Source organism: Diabrotica undecimpunctata, chromosome 4, assembly GCF_040954645.1.
Source record: "Diabrotica undecimpunctata isolate CICGRU chromosome 4, icDiaUnde3, whole genome shotgun sequence".
Classification (NCBI taxonomy): domain Eukaryota; kingdom Metazoa; phylum Arthropoda; class Insecta; order Coleoptera; family Chrysomelidae; genus Diabrotica; species Diabrotica undecimpunctata.
In genome coordinates this window covers 154823102-154847314 of record NC_092806.1, presented here as the reverse complement: position 1 = coordinate 154847314, position 24213 = coordinate 154823102, and the positions used below count along the sequence as shown (strand labels likewise).

The 24213-nt window shown below is 35.7% G+C and overlaps 1 protein-coding gene across 13 annotated transcripts in view; it reads right to left on the bottom strand.

The window, feature by feature from the left end:
* Msp300 (Muscle-specific protein 300 kDa) overlaps positions 1 to 24213 on the bottom strand; it is a 477430-nt gene that overhangs the window by 256137 nt on the left and 197080 nt on the right. For all 13 annotated transcript variants that reach the window (XM_072530648.1, XM_072530657.1, XM_072530658.1 and 10 more), the window contains 7 exons: positions 22594 to 22689; positions 16035 to 16211; positions 9824 to 10063; positions 7162 to 7660; positions 6754 to 7049; positions 5898 to 6099; positions 3679 to 5471 (listed from right to left, as the gene is read on the bottom strand). In XM_072530648.1, coding sequence (XP_072386749.1) covers positions 3679 to 5471; positions 5898 to 6099; positions 6754 to 7049; positions 7162 to 7660; positions 9824 to 10063; positions 16035 to 16211; positions 22594 to 22689 — 3303 coding nt within the window. The remainder of the gene's footprint in view (positions 1 to 3678; positions 5472 to 5897; positions 6100 to 6753; positions 7050 to 7161; positions 7661 to 9823; positions 10064 to 16034; positions 16212 to 22593; positions 22690 to 24213) is intronic.

Here is a 24213-nt window from a genome sequence, read left to right as displayed (position 1 = left end):
AAACATATAAACATTAGAATATCAAACCCAAAAATATAGTTTGACAGTAAAAGATTTTTCGTTAACTGTTTTGTGAATCGTTCGATAACCGCTACTATAAATATTTGTTTTGATTGTAATAAAATAAAATAAAATGTTTTTACTTTTACAAAAAAAAATGATTAGGCAAGACAGTAGTTATCGAATCACACTCGTATAATTTTCTTTTACAAAAATTGCCAAAGTATTACATATATAGAATGCACCAAGTATTTTTTTATAGTTTCAAATGATATCTAATACCATGCAACACCATTGTATAGAACAATGGTTTCAATCACGGTCATAATACGGTTTAATGAATAAGTGCACATAGAATCAACTAAAGTGTTTCAAGTACTCTACTTTTTGTATTATTAAAATTTACCCTTATTTGTCTGAACTGTAGCATCAAAACATAAAATATTTATATAAAATATGTCAATACTATTTAGCTATAACTACAAAATTGTAGACACAAAAGTTACTCTACGAGGGTAAAGTGAAAAGTTCCCCAGGCTATCAGTTCTCCAATTTGATCGAATACATAGTATTGTAATGCAATTGTTTAAGCCTCTATAGTAGAAGGCACAGTTAGAATGCAGTGCAGTTAAGATAGGCAATGTATTTCTTACGGGAGAACGACCGACCACGTTGCCGGTTTGACCCGAGCGGCGCATCAGGACTGGATTTATGAATCATAGCACTGGAATATACGCGCATATACGGAATATACGCGAATATAATCAGGAAATTGGAATACTTGGGGCACGAAGCAGGAATTTAAACAGTACAAAAACCGGGAAAAATTCTTGCACCAAGAGGACAGAAGCAAGTGGGAGGAGTTACGAGTTGGGAGCGTGTCAAGAATATCACTGTAGTGTGTGCCATGAGCGCTTCAGGAATATATACGCCCCCAAATGTTTATTTATTCAAGGAAACGGATGTCACCTTTGTTGCAGCGAGGAGGACCTCCTGGAGCCATTTATAGATGTTCACACAATGGGTGGTTAAACGAAGATTTATTTTTAGATTGGCTGAAACATTTCCAGAAAACCACTAAGTCAAGTGAAGAGGACCCTGTCCTTCTGTAAATGGATAATCGTGGAACCCATATTTCTTTGCCATGTTATGACTTTTGCCGTTCAAACCACATTCACGTTGTGTCGCTTCCACCTCATTCCCCCTTAGATGTATCTTTCTACAGGCCTCTTAAGAATGCGTTCAATAAGGAGTGTGATAATTTTATGAAAACAAATTTTTAACAAAAAAACACTCCATACGATATTGCTCCGATATTCAGCAAAGCTTACTTGAGGATTGCTACCCTTGAAAAGGCAGAGGCAGGATTCAAAGCATGTGTAATTTTTCCATTTCAACCAGATAAATTCAGTGAAGAAGATTTTGCTCCCGCTTATTCAGTCATAGAGCAAATAATTGTTGAGGACAAGGAGGAAAATTCTGAAAAACTCAATGATACCTCTACTAATGAGGCACCTATTAATGAAAATCCTCCTGAAAGACCTGCTACTGCTATCGAGATTATTAATCGTAGTCAACCGGGGACATCGTCAGGAAAAGTAGATTTTCAAAAAGCATTCTCGACATTTCACCAATGCCAACTAACAGGACTGATCCTAAACAAAAAGGTCAGGATAGAAAGCAACATTCTATTATCCTGACTTCGACACCAATGAAAGACATCCTGCAAGATCTAAAGAAAAAGAGTTGAAGCAAAAAGCGAAAGCAGTGAACCGAAATTTTACAGATTGCAAAATGAAACAAAAATATTGGAAAAAATCAAAAAAATTGAAACAAAACAGAAGGACGTTTTTATCTGAAAACAAACTTTCTAAGAATAAAAAAACAAAGAAAATGAAGAAAACTATCAGACCAAAATTCGATTTTGATGAAACATCGTCAGAAGATTTTGATGATGACAAACTTTGTGATGATGATTCAAATGATGATATCTCCCTACCCACTGTGTTTGCCGATAAGGAGAAATGTTTAATTTGTGGAGAATTTGAAGACACTGAATTTGGTATCGCTATACACTTTGCTCGAAATGGGCTCATTCTCAATGCAGTGGAAAAGACAGTGCCACAAATTATGTTTGTGACTTCTGTGAATAGAATAGTAGGTTGTTTTTAGGTTATGTTTTCATTTATCATTCATTATACTGTTATTTTTTATGTTTCCAAATAAAATTTCAATAAAGATATTTGCTTAGAACATGTTTTATCCATCATTTCAATTCAGTAGGTGGCGCCATTACCCCCTAGGCCTGGGGCAATGCCGTAACGTTACACAAAAAAGTTTTGCGTTTATTGTCGCTTAATCAAGGCGAATGAAAAATTTCTGAAAACTAATTTAAGTTAAAAACTTAGTTCTTAGATCGCTAGCAGTTACATATTTCTTTCATCTCAAAATTAAGTCACAAAAAATAACGATCTCTTAAGGTTACGCCATTACCCCGCCCTCCCCAACAAGTACAAAATTGAAACAATTGCGGAAAAATATAGCGTTAAGATTTTGAGATTGTCGCTTTACCATTGCGAACTGAACCCGATTGAGATGGTGTGGAAAAAAATGATAAAAAAGAGGAAGTACAGGACGAAATGGATAGACAAAATGAACAATATATGAAAAGAAAGATAAAAATCACTAGACGACGTAAAATATTAACAAATGAAAGAAAAGGAATGGAAAAATGCATTAAGAAAGGAACATAATTTAAATCCGACCCTGAACATTATGAAGAAGAAGTTAAGAACTCCTATTTAGAAACTTTTAGGATGGATTTTGTTTTTACGTAAATATTAGACAAAATATATTAGAATAAAAGAAGATCGCAACGCAATAAAAAAATTTTGTATATAAACTTTTTCATTTTTTCACTATTAACCTGACAACTTTTCCCTTGCCCTCGTATTTGTTAAGTGATAAGTTTAATTGGCTTTAAAATGCCACTAAATGTGCTTATTAGATATACTTTGATATATTGTCACAAAATATGCGAAATTAACGGTTTTATAGAAAAAAACCTGTCCAACCAGTTCTGATTAATGTAAGAGAAAACGGCATTGTATCAAATTTTACCATTTTAGATGAAAATGATTACTGAAATTTCAATTTTTATTCAAAAATAGTGTCAGTCTTTTTAGATACTTTTTGATTGCAGCAGTATACAATCTGAAAGTAGATCTTTATATCTTCTTCTTCATGTGCCTTGTCCGTTCCGAACGTTGGCAATCAACATGGCTATTCTGACTTTGTTTACGGCAGATCTGAATAGTTCAGCAGATGACAATCCGATTTATCTTTATATAAAACAGACAGATCTTTATATAAAAATTTGAAATCTTGAGTGAATCGAGTATGCTATCAGTAATATATAAGATCTCGCGACTGAATACACACCTTATTTATCATAGTTGACATATACTGAACAATAAACTGAGACCGTTTGAGCTCATAAGAAGATAATTGATAATGAAAAAGACGAATTAATGACAAAATTGAGCATAATCTTTAGTATTCAGTACGAATTAATAAAGGTTAAAGCCATAATAATCCCCAAACTACATTGGTAGATAAACTACGTAATATGTACGCTATAAGCCTAACCGATATGACAAAAAATCATAGAATACTAACCTGAAATATAGCTTTTTCTCGCTCGAATTCTTCCATGGAATTGACATCGTTTAGAATATTTTTCAAGGTATCATCAACTCCATCCATCCACTTGGACATTTCTTCGAACTTAGTGTGGTAAGCTTGCCATCTTTCAGGAACTTGGTCCAACTGTTGTTTTAGATTTTCAATCTTGATGTTAACATTATGCCAAGCTTGTTCAGCTTTCTCCACAGATTGCTTTAGGGTTTGGTCTTTAGGATAATTTGCAGTGTATATATTGGAGATTTTTATAAGGTGTTCTAGACTCTTTTGTGTTTCAGCCAGCGGACCTTTGGAAGAGAAGAATTCTTTGTTTCGTCTTAAGATTGTTTCTACGTTTTCTTGGCGGCTGAATGATATCTTTTGGTTGGTAATTTCTTTTTCAATTTCTTTAATGTAGTAGTTGAACGTTGTTTCATCCAGTCTGAATTCGAGCTTCATCAGGTGAAGAGGAGCAAAGGAAAGCACCTCTTTCCATTTATTCTGTAAATAGTCTACCGAAGACAAAATAGGAGCGTGCTGTTCTTTAGGAAGACAGTTACAAAGATCTTGTGCACTTTGAATCAAATCGTGAATCCATCTCTCATTCACCGATTGGAAGAAGTTCTTGTGCTGCTCGACAGTTTCTTTGCTGTCGATTCTCTTCTCTAATGTCAGCTTTTCGGCTTGGTTCAACCAGCTGGAGATGACTCGTTCGCATTCTGAAAAGTTATGCCAACATCTAATGGCTTCATGTAATTTCTGTTCCCATACTTGAGAACTTTGAGTCACATACTCAAATCTGTCGTTCAACTGATCCATTTGAGCTGTCATGTTAGCAACATCTGGGTTGCTTGCTTGGTCTACTGATTTAATAATGTTGTTCATGACTTTGTTTTTACTATCTAACATGGATTTGTAATATAATGTTCTAGTGAAGAAGTGCTTCACTTTTTCTACTTGTTCTTTAAGTTGTTCTCTATCTGCGTCTAACGATAGACTACTTAGAATGTTTTCAGCGTCATCTAACCATTTATTAATCTCTTTTTGACCTGCTTCTAAAGACTCTTGTTGGATCAACAGTTGATTGAACAGGTGAATTTGAGCAGGAATCAAAGCTCGTACTTTAACTAGTGCCTCTTTTTCTTGTTTTAAGGTATTCATCATCTTTTCAACTTCATCTCTAGATAAATCTTGAATAAGACTTTGGAAGGCTTTGCTGATGTTTTTGAATAAGTTTTCGATCTCTTCTACTTCACCTTGTAGACGTTGCAAGTTCTGAGTATGCTCTCTAATTCTTTCCATGGATCCCAAAGAAGGAGTATTTAGTACATTCTCCGCTTTCCTTAACCATTTGGATAAAACTTCTAACCCAGATCTGAAGTCTTTGCGGTTTCTTAATATATCACCAGCATGACTGTATTTGTTAACTTGGGGATATATCTTGTCCCAACGTTCCGACATGACTTGAAACCGGTCTTTAAGCTCAACAGCTATCTTGTCTTGGCATGTCGCTATAAGAAAACTTACAGTATCTCCCAACAACTGATAGTTATCTCGCCACAAACTGATATTTTGGAAAAATTCCATTTGCTCTTCTTCGGGTAGGTTTAGGGCTTTTTCAGCAGTTGCCAGCCATCTGTCGAATTCTTCTGATAGGGTGTCCCAACGTCTCCAATAAGCAACAACTTCCTCCAGCATACTTTGAACGCATCTGAGCTCCATGGAAACGTTCTTCCAACGCTCGGAGATGTCTCGCATAAATCTGTCAATTTCGGCAATTTCTTTTTTGTCTGAAATTTAGATTTGAATTGTTAATGACATCATCAAATTTTATAGTGCGTCGTTCAAATTGATAAAGAAATAATTTAAACATATAAACGAGTAAAAGTGGTAATTGTGAGTTTACGTTCTGATTATTTCTTATTCTGTTAATTCAGTGAAAGAACATAAAATCGCAGGAAGGAGAGTTTGCTTTTAAAGTGTCGACCAAAAAATAAAAATTAAATGGCGTCTTTGAGTTTCTGGTTTGCCAGTGGCATACTAAAGCAAGCTTATGACTAGTACCATTATTAATTTATGACATAACCTACAAATGTATCGATATGAATAACGTAAAAACTCTATAAAAAAAGCTCATGTTACTCCTTACTGCAGTTTCCATATTCTAATGGCACAATTATTGATAGATACTGTTACATTTTTGTAATAAACCTTACCTATATTTCCATCTCGTTTGTATTCTTCATTCACGGCTTGCATGTCAATAAAGGCTTTCTGAAATTCTACAAATATGTGACTCTTCGTCACAAAATTACGATATTGGTCCAATAATTGGGTCACTTCGTCCACTCGTCCATATTTGGAAGTCCATACTTTCAGTTTAGTCTCAGTAAGTTGCAAAAATGCAATAAGGCAACACTATAAAACGAGATACATAATAAAGTTATTAATTGTTGACAAACCGATGAAATTAAGCAGAAACTATTAGAATGTTTCTTTTTAGAGGTATAAAGCTTTAGTTTGTAACTAGATATTTTTATAACTTGCATCTAATTGATCATAGCCGAAAAAAAATGGTCCCGTTTTCGATCTTCGTTGTACGAAGAATCAATTGCTGCTGGAGAGCTTAGAATCAAAACGATGTGGACAAAAATTTGACCCCATTCACTTTATTGATGATTTTGCAGGAAGATCTTGGTTAGCGGGCTTCCAAAATAAAACTCGAGCAAGAATTAACGCTTCACGACTACTAGAAGTCGTACTACAAGAACATTGTACATTTCAAAAAAGGATGCTGTTGATTCGGATTTTCACAATAAAATTTTGCTCCACGGTGAAGCTAATTTTTGATTGATAATACAACAATCACAAAAATGCTGCATTTTGAAGACAGTCCTTAAGCAATTGTTACAACGTCGACATCCAGGAAAACGTATTGTTTGGTGAGCTTTATGGGAATAATTACTACTATAAAGCCATGATCAACGAATTTTTTGTTCTTGAATTAAATTACTAATTACATATATCATTAAAAACGCACGAAAAAACTTAACTGAGTAAATTAAGATTTACCTTGTGTTCCAGGAACTTCAGCTTGACTCTACGTTGAGCCGCTTTAGGTCCAATGTCATTCAGTCTAACAGTCATATTTTCTAACTGTTCAGAAGGCACTTCTCTAACTAAGGGACTTTGACAAGCCCTGTTGAAAGTCTCTTTAATAGTAGGTAAGTCGGCAAAAAAGGCTTTGTGTTCTTCTAGTTTTCTACTTATGATCATGGCGGTTTCTTCGTTCATGACGGTTGGGATGGTGTCACAGTATATTAGTTTTTCTGCTTTGGCTAACCATTCCCCAATGAACTTGAAGTCACCTGTAAAAAAATGTATTTAAGAAAAAATAGAGTGTGCATATACTATGGTGTATATTAAAAATGTATTTTTATTTGAATTTGTGTTTACAAACTCAGATTCAAGTGTACTAACCTGGAAGCTTGGAGTCCAAAAGCCATAACCACCTCAAAAGTTGTTGCTGCAAGGTCTCCCATAACTGTACAACCTCATGCCAACTTTCTTTGGCTATAGAAATTGAACTTTGAGACTCTATCAGCAGTTTTAACTTCTTATACAACTTTTCTTTCTCGTCCACTGCTGATTTAAACTCTGCATACTCTCTATAATCCAAAGGAAGAGAATTGGTTTTTTCTAAATTATCCAAAGTCTGCGTTTTCTGTTGCAGCCACTTTAAGAGATCGTTGTACTCTATTTGGATAGCTGCTATGGCGTCAGGTCCGGTGCTTTTCGGTTCGGGATACTTGTGCAAGAATTGTGCAACATAGGTCATGATAGATTTTTCGTCTGGTTTGGGTACGTCTACGTCTTCTGGGTCTAGTAATTTCGAAATTCCTAATTCGTTTTCTGCTACATCGAAAGCAGTTTCTAGTCTGGCTCTGTTTGTGGCTTTCTTCATGTCGGCGATGTCAATCTGTGCAATAAATAATAAAAATCAGTAAATATAATATTATCTAGGTATAAACAATCTTTTTATTCTTTTTACTGGTACAAATTACACCGATATTTTACTACAAGTATTGATCCAAAAGACAATATAAGGCTATAATTCAAGTAATAGTTTTTGGAATTGATGAAAATTCAGAAACGATGCTGGAGATGATTTACCTGAACTGGTGACTTATAAAAGTTGACTAAATCAATTTAAAATAGATCACAGTAAGTCTCCAACATAATGTAACGAAATAGCATACTTCCGACGCATAGTACGTGTCACAATTCTTAGAAGGATGAATCCTAGAACCCAGAAAGCTAGAACAGATCGAACACTGGGCTGGAAAAAGTCATTCAAATGCTAATGCTCAGTCAAGGCAGCCATTCACTGCAAATTGTAATCACTGTCTTAAATTGGAGGAACGACTTTGTCCCGTGAGACGAACCCCCTTCATTAATGATCAATGGCAGCCTCAACAGCTACAAGACGCTCAAGCAGATGATCCATGTATAAATAGAGTATTGAATTGTATGCGTCGAAGTGAAAGACCTACTTGGCAAGACATTAGTGCATGTATTTCAGAAGTCAAGTCTTACTTGAGCCAATGGAATTGCCTAGTACTAAAAGATAGTCTTCAGTATAGAACCTTTGAGAACAATGATGGTACAGAATCTAAGTTTCAGTTGATTGTACCTAAAAGTAAAGTGTCAGAAATATTGCGTCAGTTGCATGACGGTGCATCAAGTGGACAGTTTGGTATTACGAAGACTCTGCAAAAGGGCTGAGAACGGTTCTATTGGATAAACTGTAAAGATAATGAAAGAAGATGGTGCCGGAAATGTGAACTGTATGCAACCAGTAATGGTCCAGTTGGTAAAAAGAGGGCACCCACGAAACAGTACAATGTTGGTAGTTCTATGGAAAGGCGAAACTTCGAGTCAACCCTTTTCCAAAACGTTTGTAAATTGATTGGTGTCAATAAGATCAGAACAACACCCCTGCTTCCTTAATCAGATGGAATGGTCGAGAGGATGAACCGAACGATGGGTAAACAACTGTCCAAAGTTGTATCCGAACATCAAAGAGATTGGGACCAGCACATGCATTTATTCCTAATGGCCTACCGCTCGGCTGTGAATGAAACTACAGGCCAGACTCCAACCTGTCTGATGTTAGGTCGTGAACTTCGTTTGCCCTGCGACCTAGAGTTTGGCTGCAGACCTTCCGAAGAACATGTTGCAAGCGAAGAATATGTCGACCGCCTGAAGTTAAGAATGAACAACATGCATGAGCTTGCCCGACAACACATCCAGTTAGTCAGTGACAGAATGAAAGTTCAATATGATTCTAGATGCAAGAATGAAAGCTTCGAAGTAGGTGATCTTGTTTGGCTTTATCGTCCACAACGTCATCGACGCTTGTCTCCTAAACTGCAAAGACAATGGGAGGGTCCGTATGAAATTAAAAAGGAAATAAATGACGTAATATACCGAATTAAGAAGAAGTTGTCGAAAGGTAAACCAAAAGTAGTTCACATAAATTGTCTTGCACCTTATGCTGGCTCAAATGAAACAGAAGAAGCACGAACTCTTTAACATGGGATCAAAGATGACCGGCGACTAAGCTTTAATGAATGTATGTCAAATTACGCAGAGAGAAAGAGTGCTAGTTTCGGTGGAAACACAGAAGTTCAGCAGGACCTTTTTAGTGTTCCACATAACGTGTCTCTATAGCCCACTGTGTTGCCAAAGACCTTAAGATGACTTAAGGAATCTCGTCCGTATTCTATAAGAAGTTCGGTCGTTTGGACGAGTTAAAAAATCAGCAGCATAAAGTTGGAAGAGTACTGAGATTAGAAGATGGTCCTCGATCCTTGCTTTATATGGTATCAGTCGTATACAGACAAGACAAGCTACGAGGATATATGGCGTGCACTAACTAATTTGAAGAAAATCGTGTTCAATTAGGACGTCAAGAATTTCTTCAAAGTACTTTTGTAAGTACTTCAGTGTACTTTTCAAAGTACACAAAAAACAAAAAAGTACTTTTCCTAAATTCCTCACATTTGAAGAAAAAAAAATGAACCGATTATATGAAACATATGGAGAAGTATAAGAAAGATGATGGCTAACAATTACTTACCAAATTTTTCTTAATAGCGTCGATGATAGCCAAGAAAGCTATGCCGTCTCTCCAGCTGGCTCCAAAGTCTTTGACGACGATGCCGGAATCAGAGGGTAGAGCGTTGGATACCCAATTCAACAGAGTTTTTCTCGCTCCTTGTTTCCATTTGTCCTTTGATGAGGTGGTTCCAGCGCTCTCCAAACTGCTGGTACTTCCCCATTGAGTTAAATATTCGAGTTGCCTTCGGTTTTCTTCGATCTGTTAAAAAAATATTGTTAATGCTTAATTGACTCACAATATTCATGGCTTATAAATAGTTAATAATCTGATTAATTTAACAATATCGATCTCTTGTTTATAATTTCTCAAAAGTCTAATCAATAGAATTGCACATACAGATGTTTGTCTATTTAGTATTTTATGCGGGATAGTGAATCGACGTATACACCCTAAGAAACGCATTGGGAAGTTATAAATTATTGAATTGCTGGTTTCTCGATTATTTTGATTCCAAAGGTATTTAAACAGATTATTAACAGACAAACAGACTGAAATTTGAAATTATTCTCTAATTCAAAATTTAATAATTATTGTCAATGGGACTTATGTTCCCATTGTTATAAATAATACTAAAATTGTAGTTTCGCATATAATTAATAAAGATTTAAGAACCAGGTGATCAAAATGTGCTCCATCTACTTCCTGACAGTAATGTATCCTATTGGTAAACTCTTGTCGTAAGCGTTGAAATTGCCCTACATTTTTCAACAATTCGTTGTTTCAAAATGTCCATACTGTCGAAGGCTGTAGTATAAACCTTAGATTTCAAGTACATTACAGAATAAAAATCTAATAGTGTAAGGTCTGGTGACCGAGCTGGCCATACTATCGAATGTCGTCGTCCAATTCATCTACGACGATATTCCTCATCTAGGTAACATCTTATATCTACATAATAATGTACAGGAGCACCAACGTTATTTCCAAGTTGACGAATTCATCTGGATTACCTTCCAGAATTTCAAGAATTAACGGCTCAATTGCGTTTTGTAACATCGTCACATACACTTCACACGTTAAGTTAGCATTGAGAAAAACTATTTGGTTTCCCAAATACGTGCCCAAACATTTAATTTTTTTGGAATGTGAGTCTGTTTTTCACGAAAGATGTGAGGATTTGTGTTACTCCAATACCTCACATTGTATGTGTAACATTTCCATCGAGAGAAAAAGTATTTTCGTCACTAAAACAAATTGTTTTTATGTAATCTGAATGTTGGTTAATTCGATTGAACATATTGTTACAGAATTCTAGTCTTCGGTCGGGGTCATCATCTGAAAGTTGGTGCACAATTTTTAGTTTGTAAAATTTATTTTTAGCCAACACTCGATGTACTGTCCTTTGACTAATTTCGCATATAGACGCAACTTGGGCTGTAAAAGAAGTAGGATTCCCTACCATTTATGCAATTATGTCATTTTGTTGTCATCATCAATTGTTGCTCGATCAGATCGCTTGGCATCTTAAACACTACCTGTTTCTTTAAACTTCCGAAAAAGCTCCCTCAAATAAGTTCTCGGTATAGGGCGATCGGGGTACCTCTTAATAAAAAGACGTTCTGCTGCATGGAAATTGTTTCTACATTCATCAATTATTAAGACAGCTGCTACTTTGTTGGCTACAGTACGTACCATTCTGCCTATGTATGTACGTAGCTTGAAGGACGGTTTCAACATAACTTCATACATATTTCAGACTTTTACAAACAATTTCGAATGACTCGTTCTTTACAATAATAAAGTAGGCCTTATTTCAACAGTTAAGAATATCCCATTGCATTTTTTATTGTACTTTCGACGATTCACCATCCCGTACAATAATTCCGTACTTAAAAGCACTAATTACAGTATAAACTACTGAAAGCATTAATCATTGAGCCTGTACTAAGATAAATATTATACTAAAGCAAATATTCTGTCAGGAACAGCATTGAACAGATCTAGTCTGGTGACCGAGCTGGCCATACTATCGAATGTCGTCGTCCAATTCGTCTACGACGATATTCCTCATCTAGGTAACATCTTACTGCACCATAATAATGTACAGGAGCACCAACGTTATTTCCAAGTTGACGAATTCATCTGGATTACCTTCCAGAATTTCAAGAATTAACGGCTCAATTGCCTTTTGTAACATCGTCACATACACTTCACACGTTAAGTTAGCATTGAGAAAAACTATTTGGTTTCCCAAATACGTGCCCAAACATTTAATTTTTCTGGAATGTGAGTCTGTTTTTCACGAAAGATGTGAGGATTTGTGTTACTCCAATACCTCACATTGTATGTGTAACATTTCCATCGAGAGAAAAAGTATTTTCGTCACTAAAACAAATTGTTTTTATGTAATCTGAATGTTGGTTAATTCGATTGAACATATTGTTACAGAATTCTAGTCTTCGGTCGGGGTCATCATCTGAAAGTTGGTGCACAATTTTTAGTTTGTAAAATTTATTTTTAGCCAACACTCGATGTACTGTCCTTTGACTAATTTCGCATATAGACGCAACTTGGGCTGTAAAAGAAGTAGGATTCCCTACCATTTATGCAATTATGTCATTTTGTTGTCATCATCAATTGTTGCTCGATCAGATCGCTTGGCATCTTAAACACTACCTGTTTCTTTAAACTTCCGAAAAAGCTCCCTCAAATAAGTTCTCGGTATAGGGCGATCGGGGTACCTCTTAATAAAAAGACGTTCTGCTGCATGGAAATTGTTTCTACATTCATCAATTATTAAGACAGCTGCTACTTTGTTGGCTACAGTACGTACCATTCTGCCTATGTATGTACGTAGCTTGAAGGACGGTTTCAACATAACTTCATACATATTTCAGACTTTTACAAACAATTTCGAATGACTCGTTCTTTACAATAATAAAGTAGGCCTTATTTCAACAGTTAAGAATATCCCATTGCATTTTTTATTGTACTTTCGACGATTCACCATCCCGTACAATAATTCCGTACTTAAAAGCACTAATTACAGTATAAACTACTGAAAGCATTAATCATTGAGCCTGTACTAAGATAAATATTATACTAAAGCAAATATTCTGTCAGGAACAGCATTGAACAGATCTAAAATACTTATTACGAAATCTATTAAAAAGTCTAAGACTAAAATTCATTTCTTCATTGGTCTACCTCATTTTACAAAAAAATCGAAGTCTTTTAAGGCTCTCGCTGTCGAAGTTTTCTAATCGAGAGTGTACTTAAGACATGCACATTAAAATAATATTTGATGATAATACAATATCTGCTACACTAGCTTACTTACCGTATGCCAAAACTCCATATCCTGATTATTACGAAGCTTTTAACATTAAAAAATTAAGTAGATCTAGCATACATACATAGGATACGGTAAATATGTATCTGCCTAACCACTAAGCGGTACTTTCAAAGATATACTTAGGTAAATGTGTATTTGTTTTGGAATTGAAAGTAAAAAATCGAATTTAACATTTATTATACAGGGTGTTTCAAAAAAAGGTAACCCCGTCTCTAGGGTAGGTAAAAAACTGAAAAATAATTGGGGTTTGCTTAGTAAAAAATTTTTGTAACGCCATCCGTTTTCAAGATACAGGGCGTTGAAGAAAAAAAAATTTTACGCATTTTTTACGATTTTGCCGAAACTACTGGCAACATTGTAATGAAATTGTATACGAATATGTTTTGGAAGCTGATACATCCCATGAATTTGTTTTTATATCTGATTCTCATAGAGGGCGCTAGTTACACGGATCGTACTAAGTATTAGTCAATATAACTTTTTTAAGAGTATAATTATTAATCAAAATTTCAAGTAAACTTAAACATCATTCAATTTTACACGAAAAAGGTACTCTTGGTAAAACTCGATACTGTGTACCGTTTTCGGAATATTTTGATTTGAAAATTATGAAGTAATAATTGATGCTGGTAGTAATGATAAAGTTCTAATAGGTATACCTCTATTTTCTTCAAGTGTGCCATGGAAATCTGACATTTATTGATTGTTATGACGATAAATCAACAATAATTAGAGTTTTGAAACCTTGTTATTTGTAAAATCAAATCAAAATGTACTCAAATGTTGAATACACTGACATGTTATTAACCTTAGGCGAATGTTTAGGATGTTCTAGTGCAGCTGTGACACGTTATGCAGAAAAGTTTCCTAGAAGAAACTTACCAAGTAAAAAAACATTTAGAACCGTTGAACGACGTTGTCGAGAAACTGGGAATGTGAGACCAAATAAAATAAATTCTGGTAGACCAAGAACAACAAGAACAATTAATAAAGAAAATAATATTTTAAATTTACTTGATCAAGATCCAACAGTTAGCGTAAGGAATATGGCAATACAAACAAATACTTCTCCTTCAAGTACTTGGCGGATACTGAAAGAACAGCAATTACATCCTTATCATTACAGACAAGTCCAAGAGCTCTTGCCAGATGATCTACCGGTTAGAGTGGATTTTTGTGAAACATTGCAACAAAGGACAGCCCACAATCCAAATTTTTTAAAATGCATTCTTTTTACGGACGAGTCCACCTTTACGCGACAAGGTATGTTAACTCCCATAATGCACACTACTGGTGTGATGAGAATCCACGAGTCAAAAGGGTATCACATTACCAACACTCATTTAAAGTGTAAGTTTTGGGCAGCAACTTTAGGTAACAAATTAATAGGTTATCATATTCTACCTGAAAATTTAAATGGTGATATGTATCTTGATTTTTTAAACAACTCCTTATTCGAGATATTAGAAGATTTAACGCTAAACGAGCGAAAATCTTTATTTTTTATGCACGATGGAGCTCCACCACACTTTGATAGAAGGTGTCGTAATTGGTTGAGTAATCATTTTCCGAATCGACGGATTGGTAGAGGTGCAGAAGCTCCGATTCATTGGCCTCCTCGGTCATGCGATTTTAACCCTTTGGACTACGCAGTTTGGTCGTATATTAAGGAAAAAGTCTATGCTACAGAGGTAAACTCACGCCAAGAATTGGAAGAAAGAATTCAACGTCAATTTAATGACATCATAGCTAATCCCCTACCGTTTAGAAGGTTAATGGAATCTTTAGAAAAAATAATAGACTTGTGTATTCGCGAAAACGGAGGGCATTTTGAACACTTACTGTAATTGAATTTTATTTTATGTTCTTAGTCATTAATTTAATTTTCTTCTTGTGAGTTTTGTTTAATTACTAACTATTTTATACCAGCATCAATTATTACTTCATAATTTTCAAATCAAAATATTCCGAAAACGGTACACAGTATCGAGTTTTACCAAGGGTACCTTTTTCGTGTAAAATTGAATGATGTTTAAGTTTACTTGAAATTTTGATTAATAATTATACTCTTAACTAAGTTATATTGACTAATACTTAGTACGATCCGTGTAACTAGCGCCCTCTATAAGAATCAGATATAAAAACAAATTCATGGGATGTATCAGCTTCCAAAACATATTCGTATAAAATTTCATTACAATGTTGCCAGTAGTTTCGGCAAAATCGTAAAAAATGCGTAAAATTTTTTTATCTTCAACGCCTTGTATCTTGCAAACGGATGGCGTTACAAAAATTTTTTACCAAGCAAACCCCAATTATTTTTCAGTTTTTTACCTACCCTAGAGATGGGGTTACCTTTTTTTGAAACACCCTGTGTGTAAACGGTATTTGTTATTGAGAGACAGAGTAATAAATCACTGGCATTTGGCCATTCTATAGTCGTATTATAGGTGTACAATTTATGATAGGTATTTTTTTACTATTCATATACCGTATAAATTCAGTACTAAATAATTAATTGACTATTACAGGGAAATTAAAATAGCGAGAATGAAATGGCATAAAAACTGGTCAGAAAACAATAATTTATAATATTCACTTCTAATAAGTGACATCTTTTAAATATAATACGTACTTTTTTGTTTAAATCCTATAATAACATTAGATATTCTGAGCTTTAAACAACTAATTTAAATTTGCCTCAGAAAATTGCGACCTGCAGCAGTACGGAATAGTAAGTACATCCTACTAGTCGCTTTTGAAATAAATCCACGCATTTGTCCCACATTCTATAATTTATTATATTTAATAATCAATATCCAAAACAGAATACACACTTACATTACAAAAGCTTCTAATAAAAACGAAACTTACCTGGAAGTACAAAATGATCGTCCAGATCAGTCCTAATACGACAGGTGGTCTCCCGTCCACCAAATCACTGGCGTTTATATTGACTAGCTTGATTCTCTTAGATGCCAAAAATTGAAGGGCAGTATTGGCATTGCTCAGGAAATGTGGTCGTCTGAGAATTCTGCCTCTCTCCACAGGCTGAAACATAGTATAATAAGCTAATTGTGACTGAACGTGATATGTAACCAAAACACCATAAATTACAAGGAAACAAGAATAATAAAAAAAACATCGCCAATAATATCTTTATTTGAACATAGATCTTTCTCTACTTCCTCCATCGTTCTTTATCCCGGGCTATTTGCATCTATCTTAATTCAGCATGTTGTTTTATGGAACCTGATCATCTAAATTGTAGTTTTGGTCTTTGTTATTTGTAGTTCCATGGTCTCCAATGTATAAGTAATTTGTTCTGTTGTATTTATGTCTCGCTGTATGTCCATCAAATTTTCATTCAATCAATTAATTAATTTACTTAGGTCTTATTAGGAACCTAGTTTTTTCTTTTATTTTTACCGATACCACTTTAATGTTTATGTGAAGTTATCTGTCCATGTGCTCTGTTTCTAGTTACTTGCTACTAGAAGCTGCTGAACTAAAAAGGATATATCATTTGGAGATGACATACCGGGAAATGGAGTTTTCAAGGGAGTAATCGTAAGTAATACCTTTATTAAATTGTAATTGACGGAACACCTAATAGAAATAATTAAGTATAATTGTGTTACGTAAAAATATGAGTCATAGTTTTAACCTTTAAAACATGTTTTTAATCTAATATGTTGTAGAGTTTACGAGAGGCCTCGATTTACCTGAGCGACCTTCCAGAAGCGATGCGAGGGAAATCCAGTTTGCTTTTACCGTTTCGCCATCGAAGGTTTTAGACGATTCGAGATAACGGCACTGGTATATAATAACGGAACTTTATTTGGAAGGGACAGTTAATTCGGACGACGCGCTCGCGATAAAATGTTACGTTCGCTTTTTAATAAATTATGTATGTTTAGTGAAAATAAATAAATATCAGTCATTGTGCTTTTTAATGAATTAAGATAAGAACAAGACATTATAAATTAAAGACTTAACAATTAATAAATTCACAACAAATGGTGTCAGGTGTGGGGTGATAGAACCTTCTACGAGTCCATGGGTCTCTCCGGTGGTCCTGGTTAAGAAGAAAGACGGAACGACGAGGTTCTGTGTGGATTACCGTTTGCTGAACAACATTACCAAGAAAGATAGTTATCCTCTGCCTCGAATCGATGACACATTGGACACATTGGCTGGAAGTAAATTGTTTTCTACTTTAGATTTGAAGTCTGGATACTGGCAGGTAGAAATGGACCCAGTCGATAAAGAAAAGACAGCCTTCACCACAGGATCTGGATTGTGGCAATTCAACGTTATGCCATTTGGTCTTTGTAATGCTCCTGCGACATTTGAGAGGCTTATGGAAAATGTGTTGAGAGGGTTATCTTGGAAAACATGCCTGGTTTATTTAGATGACATAATCGTCTTGGGGGAGACATTCGAAGATCATTTGAGGAATTTAGAAAACGTTTTTAATCGACTTAAAGCTGCCCAATTGATGCTAAACCCCAAGAAGTGCCAGCTATTTCAAGGTAAAGTCAATTATCTGGGTCATATAGTCAGTAAAGAAGGAGTGGCCGTGGATAAGGGAAAAATCGATTCCATTAAGGAATGGCCAAAACCAACTGACAAACATCAAGTGAGAAGTTTTCTTGGACTATGTACTTACTACCGGAGGTTTATTAAGAAGTTTGCAGATATCGCTAAGCCATTAACGCGACTTACAGAGGAAGCAAGAGAATACCGCTGGGATATAGACTGCCAAAATGCCTTTGAAACGTTAAAAAAGCATTTAATAACAGCACCAATTTTAGGGTATCCACTGCCAGAAGGAGAGTTCATCTTAGATACAGATGCAAGTAATGTGGGAATTGGAGGAGTGCTGTCTCAGATTCAAGGAGGACAGGAACGAGTCCTCGGATATTTTAGTAAAGTTCTTTCAAAACCTGAGCGGAATTATTGCGTCACGAGAAGAGAACTTCTGGCAGTAGTGAAATCAGTAGAGCACTTCTATCAATACCTCTATGGAAGGAAGTTTTTAATCCGAACCGACCATGCCGCCCTTAAGTGGTTGATGCAGTTTAAGAATCCAGAGGGTCAGATAGCCAGGTGGATCGAACGACTCCAAGAATACGATTTTAAGATTGAGCACCGAGCCGGAGTTAGCCACAGAAACGCTGATTCTCTTTCCAGACGGCCATGCCCAGCAGAGTGTCCCCACTGCAACAAAACGGAATCCAAGGAAGCAGCAGTGCTAAGAACGACGATTGTCAACGACGACTGGACGCCTACTAAGATAAGGGAAGAACAAGAGAGAGATCCAGTTATACAGAAAATCCGAAAATGGAAAGAGGAAAACCGTCGACCACCTTGGCAGGAAATATCAAACCTATGCTCAGTAGTTAAGACGTATTGGGCCCAGTGGGACTCATTTATCATCGAAGATGGCTTGCTTAAACGAGTCCTGGAAAATGATGACGGTTCAGAGAAGAGAAGACAGTTGGTGATCCCAAAGAGCAGAATAGCCGAAGTACTTCGTCAGTTACACGACAGTCCATCGGGAGGGCATTTTGGTGTAAGGAAAACCCTTCAGCGAATTCGGGAACGGTTTTATTGGATGAACAGTTCCGACGACGTAAAAGACTGGTGTAAGAAATGTACTATTTGTGCTACGAGTAACGGGCCTCACCGGAAAAGGAGAGCTCCTATGAGACAATATAATGTTGGAAGCCCGTTTGAAAGAATAGCTTTGGACATTGCAGGGCCATTTCCAGAAAGTGAAAATGGGGGCAAGTACATGTTGGTAGTAATGGATTACTTCACTAAGTGGGTCGAGATTTACGCACTTCCAGACCAGAAGGCCGCCACCGTTGCAAATAAGTTGATCCAAGAATATATCAGCCGATTTGGAGTGCCTTTGGAGATCCATAGTGACCAAGGCAGGAACTTCGAAAGTGATCTATTCCAAGGAATATGTGATAGACTAGGCATGAAGAAAACAAGAACTACCGCGTATCATCCGCAATCGGATGGTATGGTAGAACGAATGAATAGGACAGTTGGCAAGTATTTGACAAAGATGGTGTCCGATCATCAGCGAGACTGGGACCAATACCTTCCGTTCTTCACAATGGCCTACAGATCTGCTGTTAACGAATCAACGGGCCAGACACCAGCCAGAGTCCTATTCGGACGCGAAATGCGACTACCTTGTGATCTAGAATTTGGGTGTCGACCTGGAGAAGATGTAGCAGGTGAAGATTATGTGATCGAATTACGAAGAAGAATGGACGATGTACATGAGTTGGTCCGTTCCCACCTTCAGATCGCTAGCGACCGAATGAAGAAACGGTACGATACACAAGCCGAAAAGGGTTGCTTTAAGAAGAACGACAAAGTATGGCTGTATAATCCCAAGAAGCGAAAAGGTTGTTCTCCCAAATTGCAGCAGTTTTGGGAAGGTCCATACCTCATCATGGAGAAGATCAACGATGTCATCTACCGAATAAGCAAGATTCCGAGGGGAAAGCCGATGATAGTACACCATAACCGGTTGGCATTTTTCGAAGGTGACCACGACGTAGATGAAGAAGTGGAAGTAAACCAAGTCCAAGATGTGTCTGACCTCACGTTTGAGGAATTCATGGGTGCCTATGGAGGTACCGGTAAAGCGAGACATGGTGTTACCACTGAAGAAAAGCAAGATCTACTCGAGCTCCCCGATGACTACTCGCTGGCCCTTACCATCCCGGCCAGTATCAAAGACGCACCAGGGTTGGCATCCGTCTTTCGAAGGAAGTTTGGTCGAGTTGCAGAACTTCAATGCCAAGTGCCAGCTCCCGGTAAAACCTTGAAACTCCAAGATGCATCACGTTACCTTTTCTACCTGGTAACAAAAGACACTGCCCGTGACCAACCTACCTACCGAGATGTATGGGAAGCCTTACTTCAATTGAGAGGGCACGTACTAGAGTCCGACGTGCAAAAGTTAGCCATGCCAAAGTTGGAGTGCCGCCAATTAGATTGGAGGGTTATCCGAAATATGGTGGAGGAGATCTTTAAAGACACCGAAGTCCAGGTGTTAGTCTGTTGCAATCCGCATAGTTACTGGTGCGGAGAGAAAACCGTCCCTTGTCATTTTTATACAACTGGAAGTTGTAAAAGAGGGTCCAGTTGCCGATACCAGCATACCGTTCCAGTTCTAGTCCCAACAAGGTTCCAGGAGGAACCATCTTTTGAGAGGGGGGCAATGTTACGTAAAAATATGAGTCATAGTTTTAACCTTTAAAACATGTTTTTAATCTAATATGTTGTAGAGTTTACGAGAGGCCTCGATTTACCTGAGCGACCTTCCAGAAGCGATGCGAGGGAAATCCAGTTTGCTTTTACCGTTTCGCCATCGAAGGTTTTAGACGATTCGAGATAACGGCACTGGTATATAATAACGGAACTTTATTTGGAAGGGACAGTTAATTCGGACGACGCGCTCGCGATAAAATGTTACGTTCGCTTTTTAATAAATTATGTATGTTTAGTGAAAATAAATAAATATCAGTCATTGTGCTTTTTAATGAATTAAGATAAGAACAAGACATTATAAATTAAAGACTTAACAATTAATAAATTCACAACAATTGTATAAACATATTATATAAACAAGTTTTAATACCCGCGCTTGTATATATATATATATATATATATATATATATATATATATATACAGTGTGGAAACCACTTATGGAATAAAATTGTTTGTCCTTATTTTAAAAAATAATAAAAAACGTTGAGATACCTTAACTTTTAAATTTAAATATGCGGTTTACATAAATTTGAATGTACAGGGTGATCCACGCAAGTCTGGCATAGTCCGTAATCTATATTTTAAATGAAACACCCTGTATATTTTTATGTTTTTAAAAACTCCTTATCCTTAACAACCTGATCTCAACGAATTATATCATGTAGGGTCTATTATGAATAATACAAGGTGAAATTTTGAAATTAAGTATAATTTTCTTCAAGACAATTAATTCATAGAATACCAGAGGTAATTGATTGGATTACAATAAAATAAATGCTCAAAATGTTCTCCACCTTGTTGTTGACAATAACACAGTCTCCTATAAAACTTGTCTCGAACTTTGTTTAAAGTTTCAGGTGAAATATTCCGTATTTCTGTAATTATCCTTTCTTTAAGGTCTTCAATGCTAGTTGGTTGTGTTGCATATACTGTGTTCTTGAGATAACCCCACAGAAAAAATCTAAAGGCGTAAGATCTGGCGACCTAGCTGGCCACTTAATAGTACCCCTTATTATTAAAGAAGATTTCATTCAAACATCATCTCTTAGCATGTTTAAATATTTTTCCGCTGTCAAATGACCATCTACAAATATAGGACCAATTAAATGATCTCCTATAATACCTGCCCAAGTATTAAACTTTTGAATATACTGAATGTGTGTCTCACACATCCAATGATGATTTTCCGCTGACCAATATCTACAGTTTTGTTGGTTGACCTCTCCGTTTAATGTAAATGTTGATTCATCAGAAAAAAGAATTATGCCAAGAGCTATTTCGTTTGTGTTAATTTTATCCATCATTCTTTCGCAGAAATCCATTCAACGATCTGAATCGTCTTCTGTTAGCTCCTGCACAAAAGTCAGTTTATATGGATGAAGTTCTTCTTCATGGAGACACCTTAGGACAGTTGTGTGACTCACATTATTTTGACGTGCAATTTGACGTGAACTTGACGTTGGATTCTCTGCGACACTTAACAAAATATCCACTTTCACCTCATCTTCAATGAAGTTCGGTTTTCTTTTTAATGGTTTGACATGTCCAAGTTCTCTGCATTGTGCATAAATTTTAGACACAGTACCTTGTGCAATATTACCCAACTCAGGATACCTCTGATTAAATAAGTTTGCTACTTCAACTTAACTTCTACAATTCTTCCCGTAACCAATCAACATTAAAATCTCAATTCGGTGGGTCTCAGTTAAATATTTCATTTTTATTTCTGCAAGAAATTAGCTTTTAATTAGAAATTTATTATTTTAATGTAAAATGTCAAGACACCAACAACTGATTGATAACAATCGGCATTATTTACCGATTTAGTTTAATTAGCAGACTATCTAGACAGTTTTTACCTATTCATGACAAAAAAATGTTAACACGGTTACTAAACAGAAATTTTCCCAATATACTGGCACTTAGAGTAGAAGTATATTGTCTGTATTTATCTAATTTAAAATAATACCATAACACGTGATAAATTATTTCAAAATTTCACCTTGTATTATTCATTATAGACCCTACATGATATAGTTCGTTGAAATCAGGTTGTTGAAGTCTAGTCAAGTGTATGATAAGTGATAGTGTCCTTATACTATTATTATTATGTAAAGACATTTTATTTACCAGTCTTTCCCCAGATAATACTTCTAGAAGTGCAAGAAGTTTGGTACCATCTTTTAAATCTTCGATCAAATCTTCTATCCTTAGCGGTGGAACTCGCTGAAACAAGAAGAACATCAATAAATAAACGGTTATCTAGTTGTATGATCAGTTTTATAATGAACTTGATACAATTCGGTTTTTGGTAATACTAAAAATTGCATTAATATCGTCAACATAGTATGTTGGAATCTATCGATAGTGATATGATTTAATAGCTCTAACAGGATTCCATAGTTTATGTGGCAAATAAAAATAAATATGCACAAATGTGGCACATGAAAATAACAATAACAATGAACGTAGACTGCTAGAAATATGCCGAGAATACGATTTAATATCTAGGACGTCATATCTAGGACATATAATGCGCCATAGAGAATTTGAGCAGCTCCAAGTAATATTAGAAGGCAAGATTGAAGGTAAAAGGGGCATAGGACGAAAGAAAAAATCTTGGCTACGAAACATCAGAGATTGGACCCACACAAAAGGAAATTCATCAAGCCCAGAATAGAGAGAAATTTGCCATATTGATCGCCAACCTCAACAGACAAGGCACTTAGGGGGAGGAGGACGATTTAATCATAACTAACACAATATAGCACAATTATATATATATATATATATATATATATATATATATATATATATATATATATATATATATATATATATATTTGTTATGGTTTTTAGTAAAATCTAATAAAAAATTAGTCGATCGGATAACCAAGCGGGCTTCAATGCGAGAGATGTCAGTTCAAATCCCCGGCTCGGTGAACAGAAAACAAAAAGGCTAACGCAGTAGTTTAAAATTCTAAAATGAATCTGCGGCTTAGTCTAGAATATGCAGGTATCTGATCAGCCTATGGTGGAGCAGTACGGCAAGAGATAAGGGCTTGCGGCTAGGTGATACTCCTCCATAGATCCCTACCGGAAGGGCGTGGAACGCCTAAATACCGGGTATATATATATATATATATATATATATATATATATATATATATATATATATATATATATATATATATATAATAAAAAATTAAATTCATCGGCCGGTTTTTCTAATTTAGTAGAAATTAGGCAAACAGGAGAATAGATATTTGTACGTTAATGTACGTTATGTTATTAAACAATAGAGGAATTCTGATAAACAATTCATGTTAATAGCACAAAGATAGCAATTTTAGAATATACGGTTTAAGTATTTTGTTTACAAAGAAATTGTATTATTAGCTTTATTTAACTAACTGTTATTAGTATTAGCTGTAGAAACTAGGTTTCTAGAAACTAAGAAACAAAGAAAAGATCTTATTTGTGTAAAATCTGAAAATACCAAGGTTATGTGATATCATAATAGCATTGATCTTGTGTTTGACAAGTCACAGAATTTGATTGGTCGAAAGGGCTGTCGTGGTATGTAGGATGTATGTGTCTGATTGGTGAAAAGGAGAAAGAGGGATTGAAGTGAAGGAAGTCAGGTTTTGCCCGGGAAAAGGAAGATTACTGTGATTTGAACGTCGGAAGACGCAAGTTGTTTTGTTCCATATTCTGCAGTGAAAGTTAGGAGAGATCTTGTCAAATAAT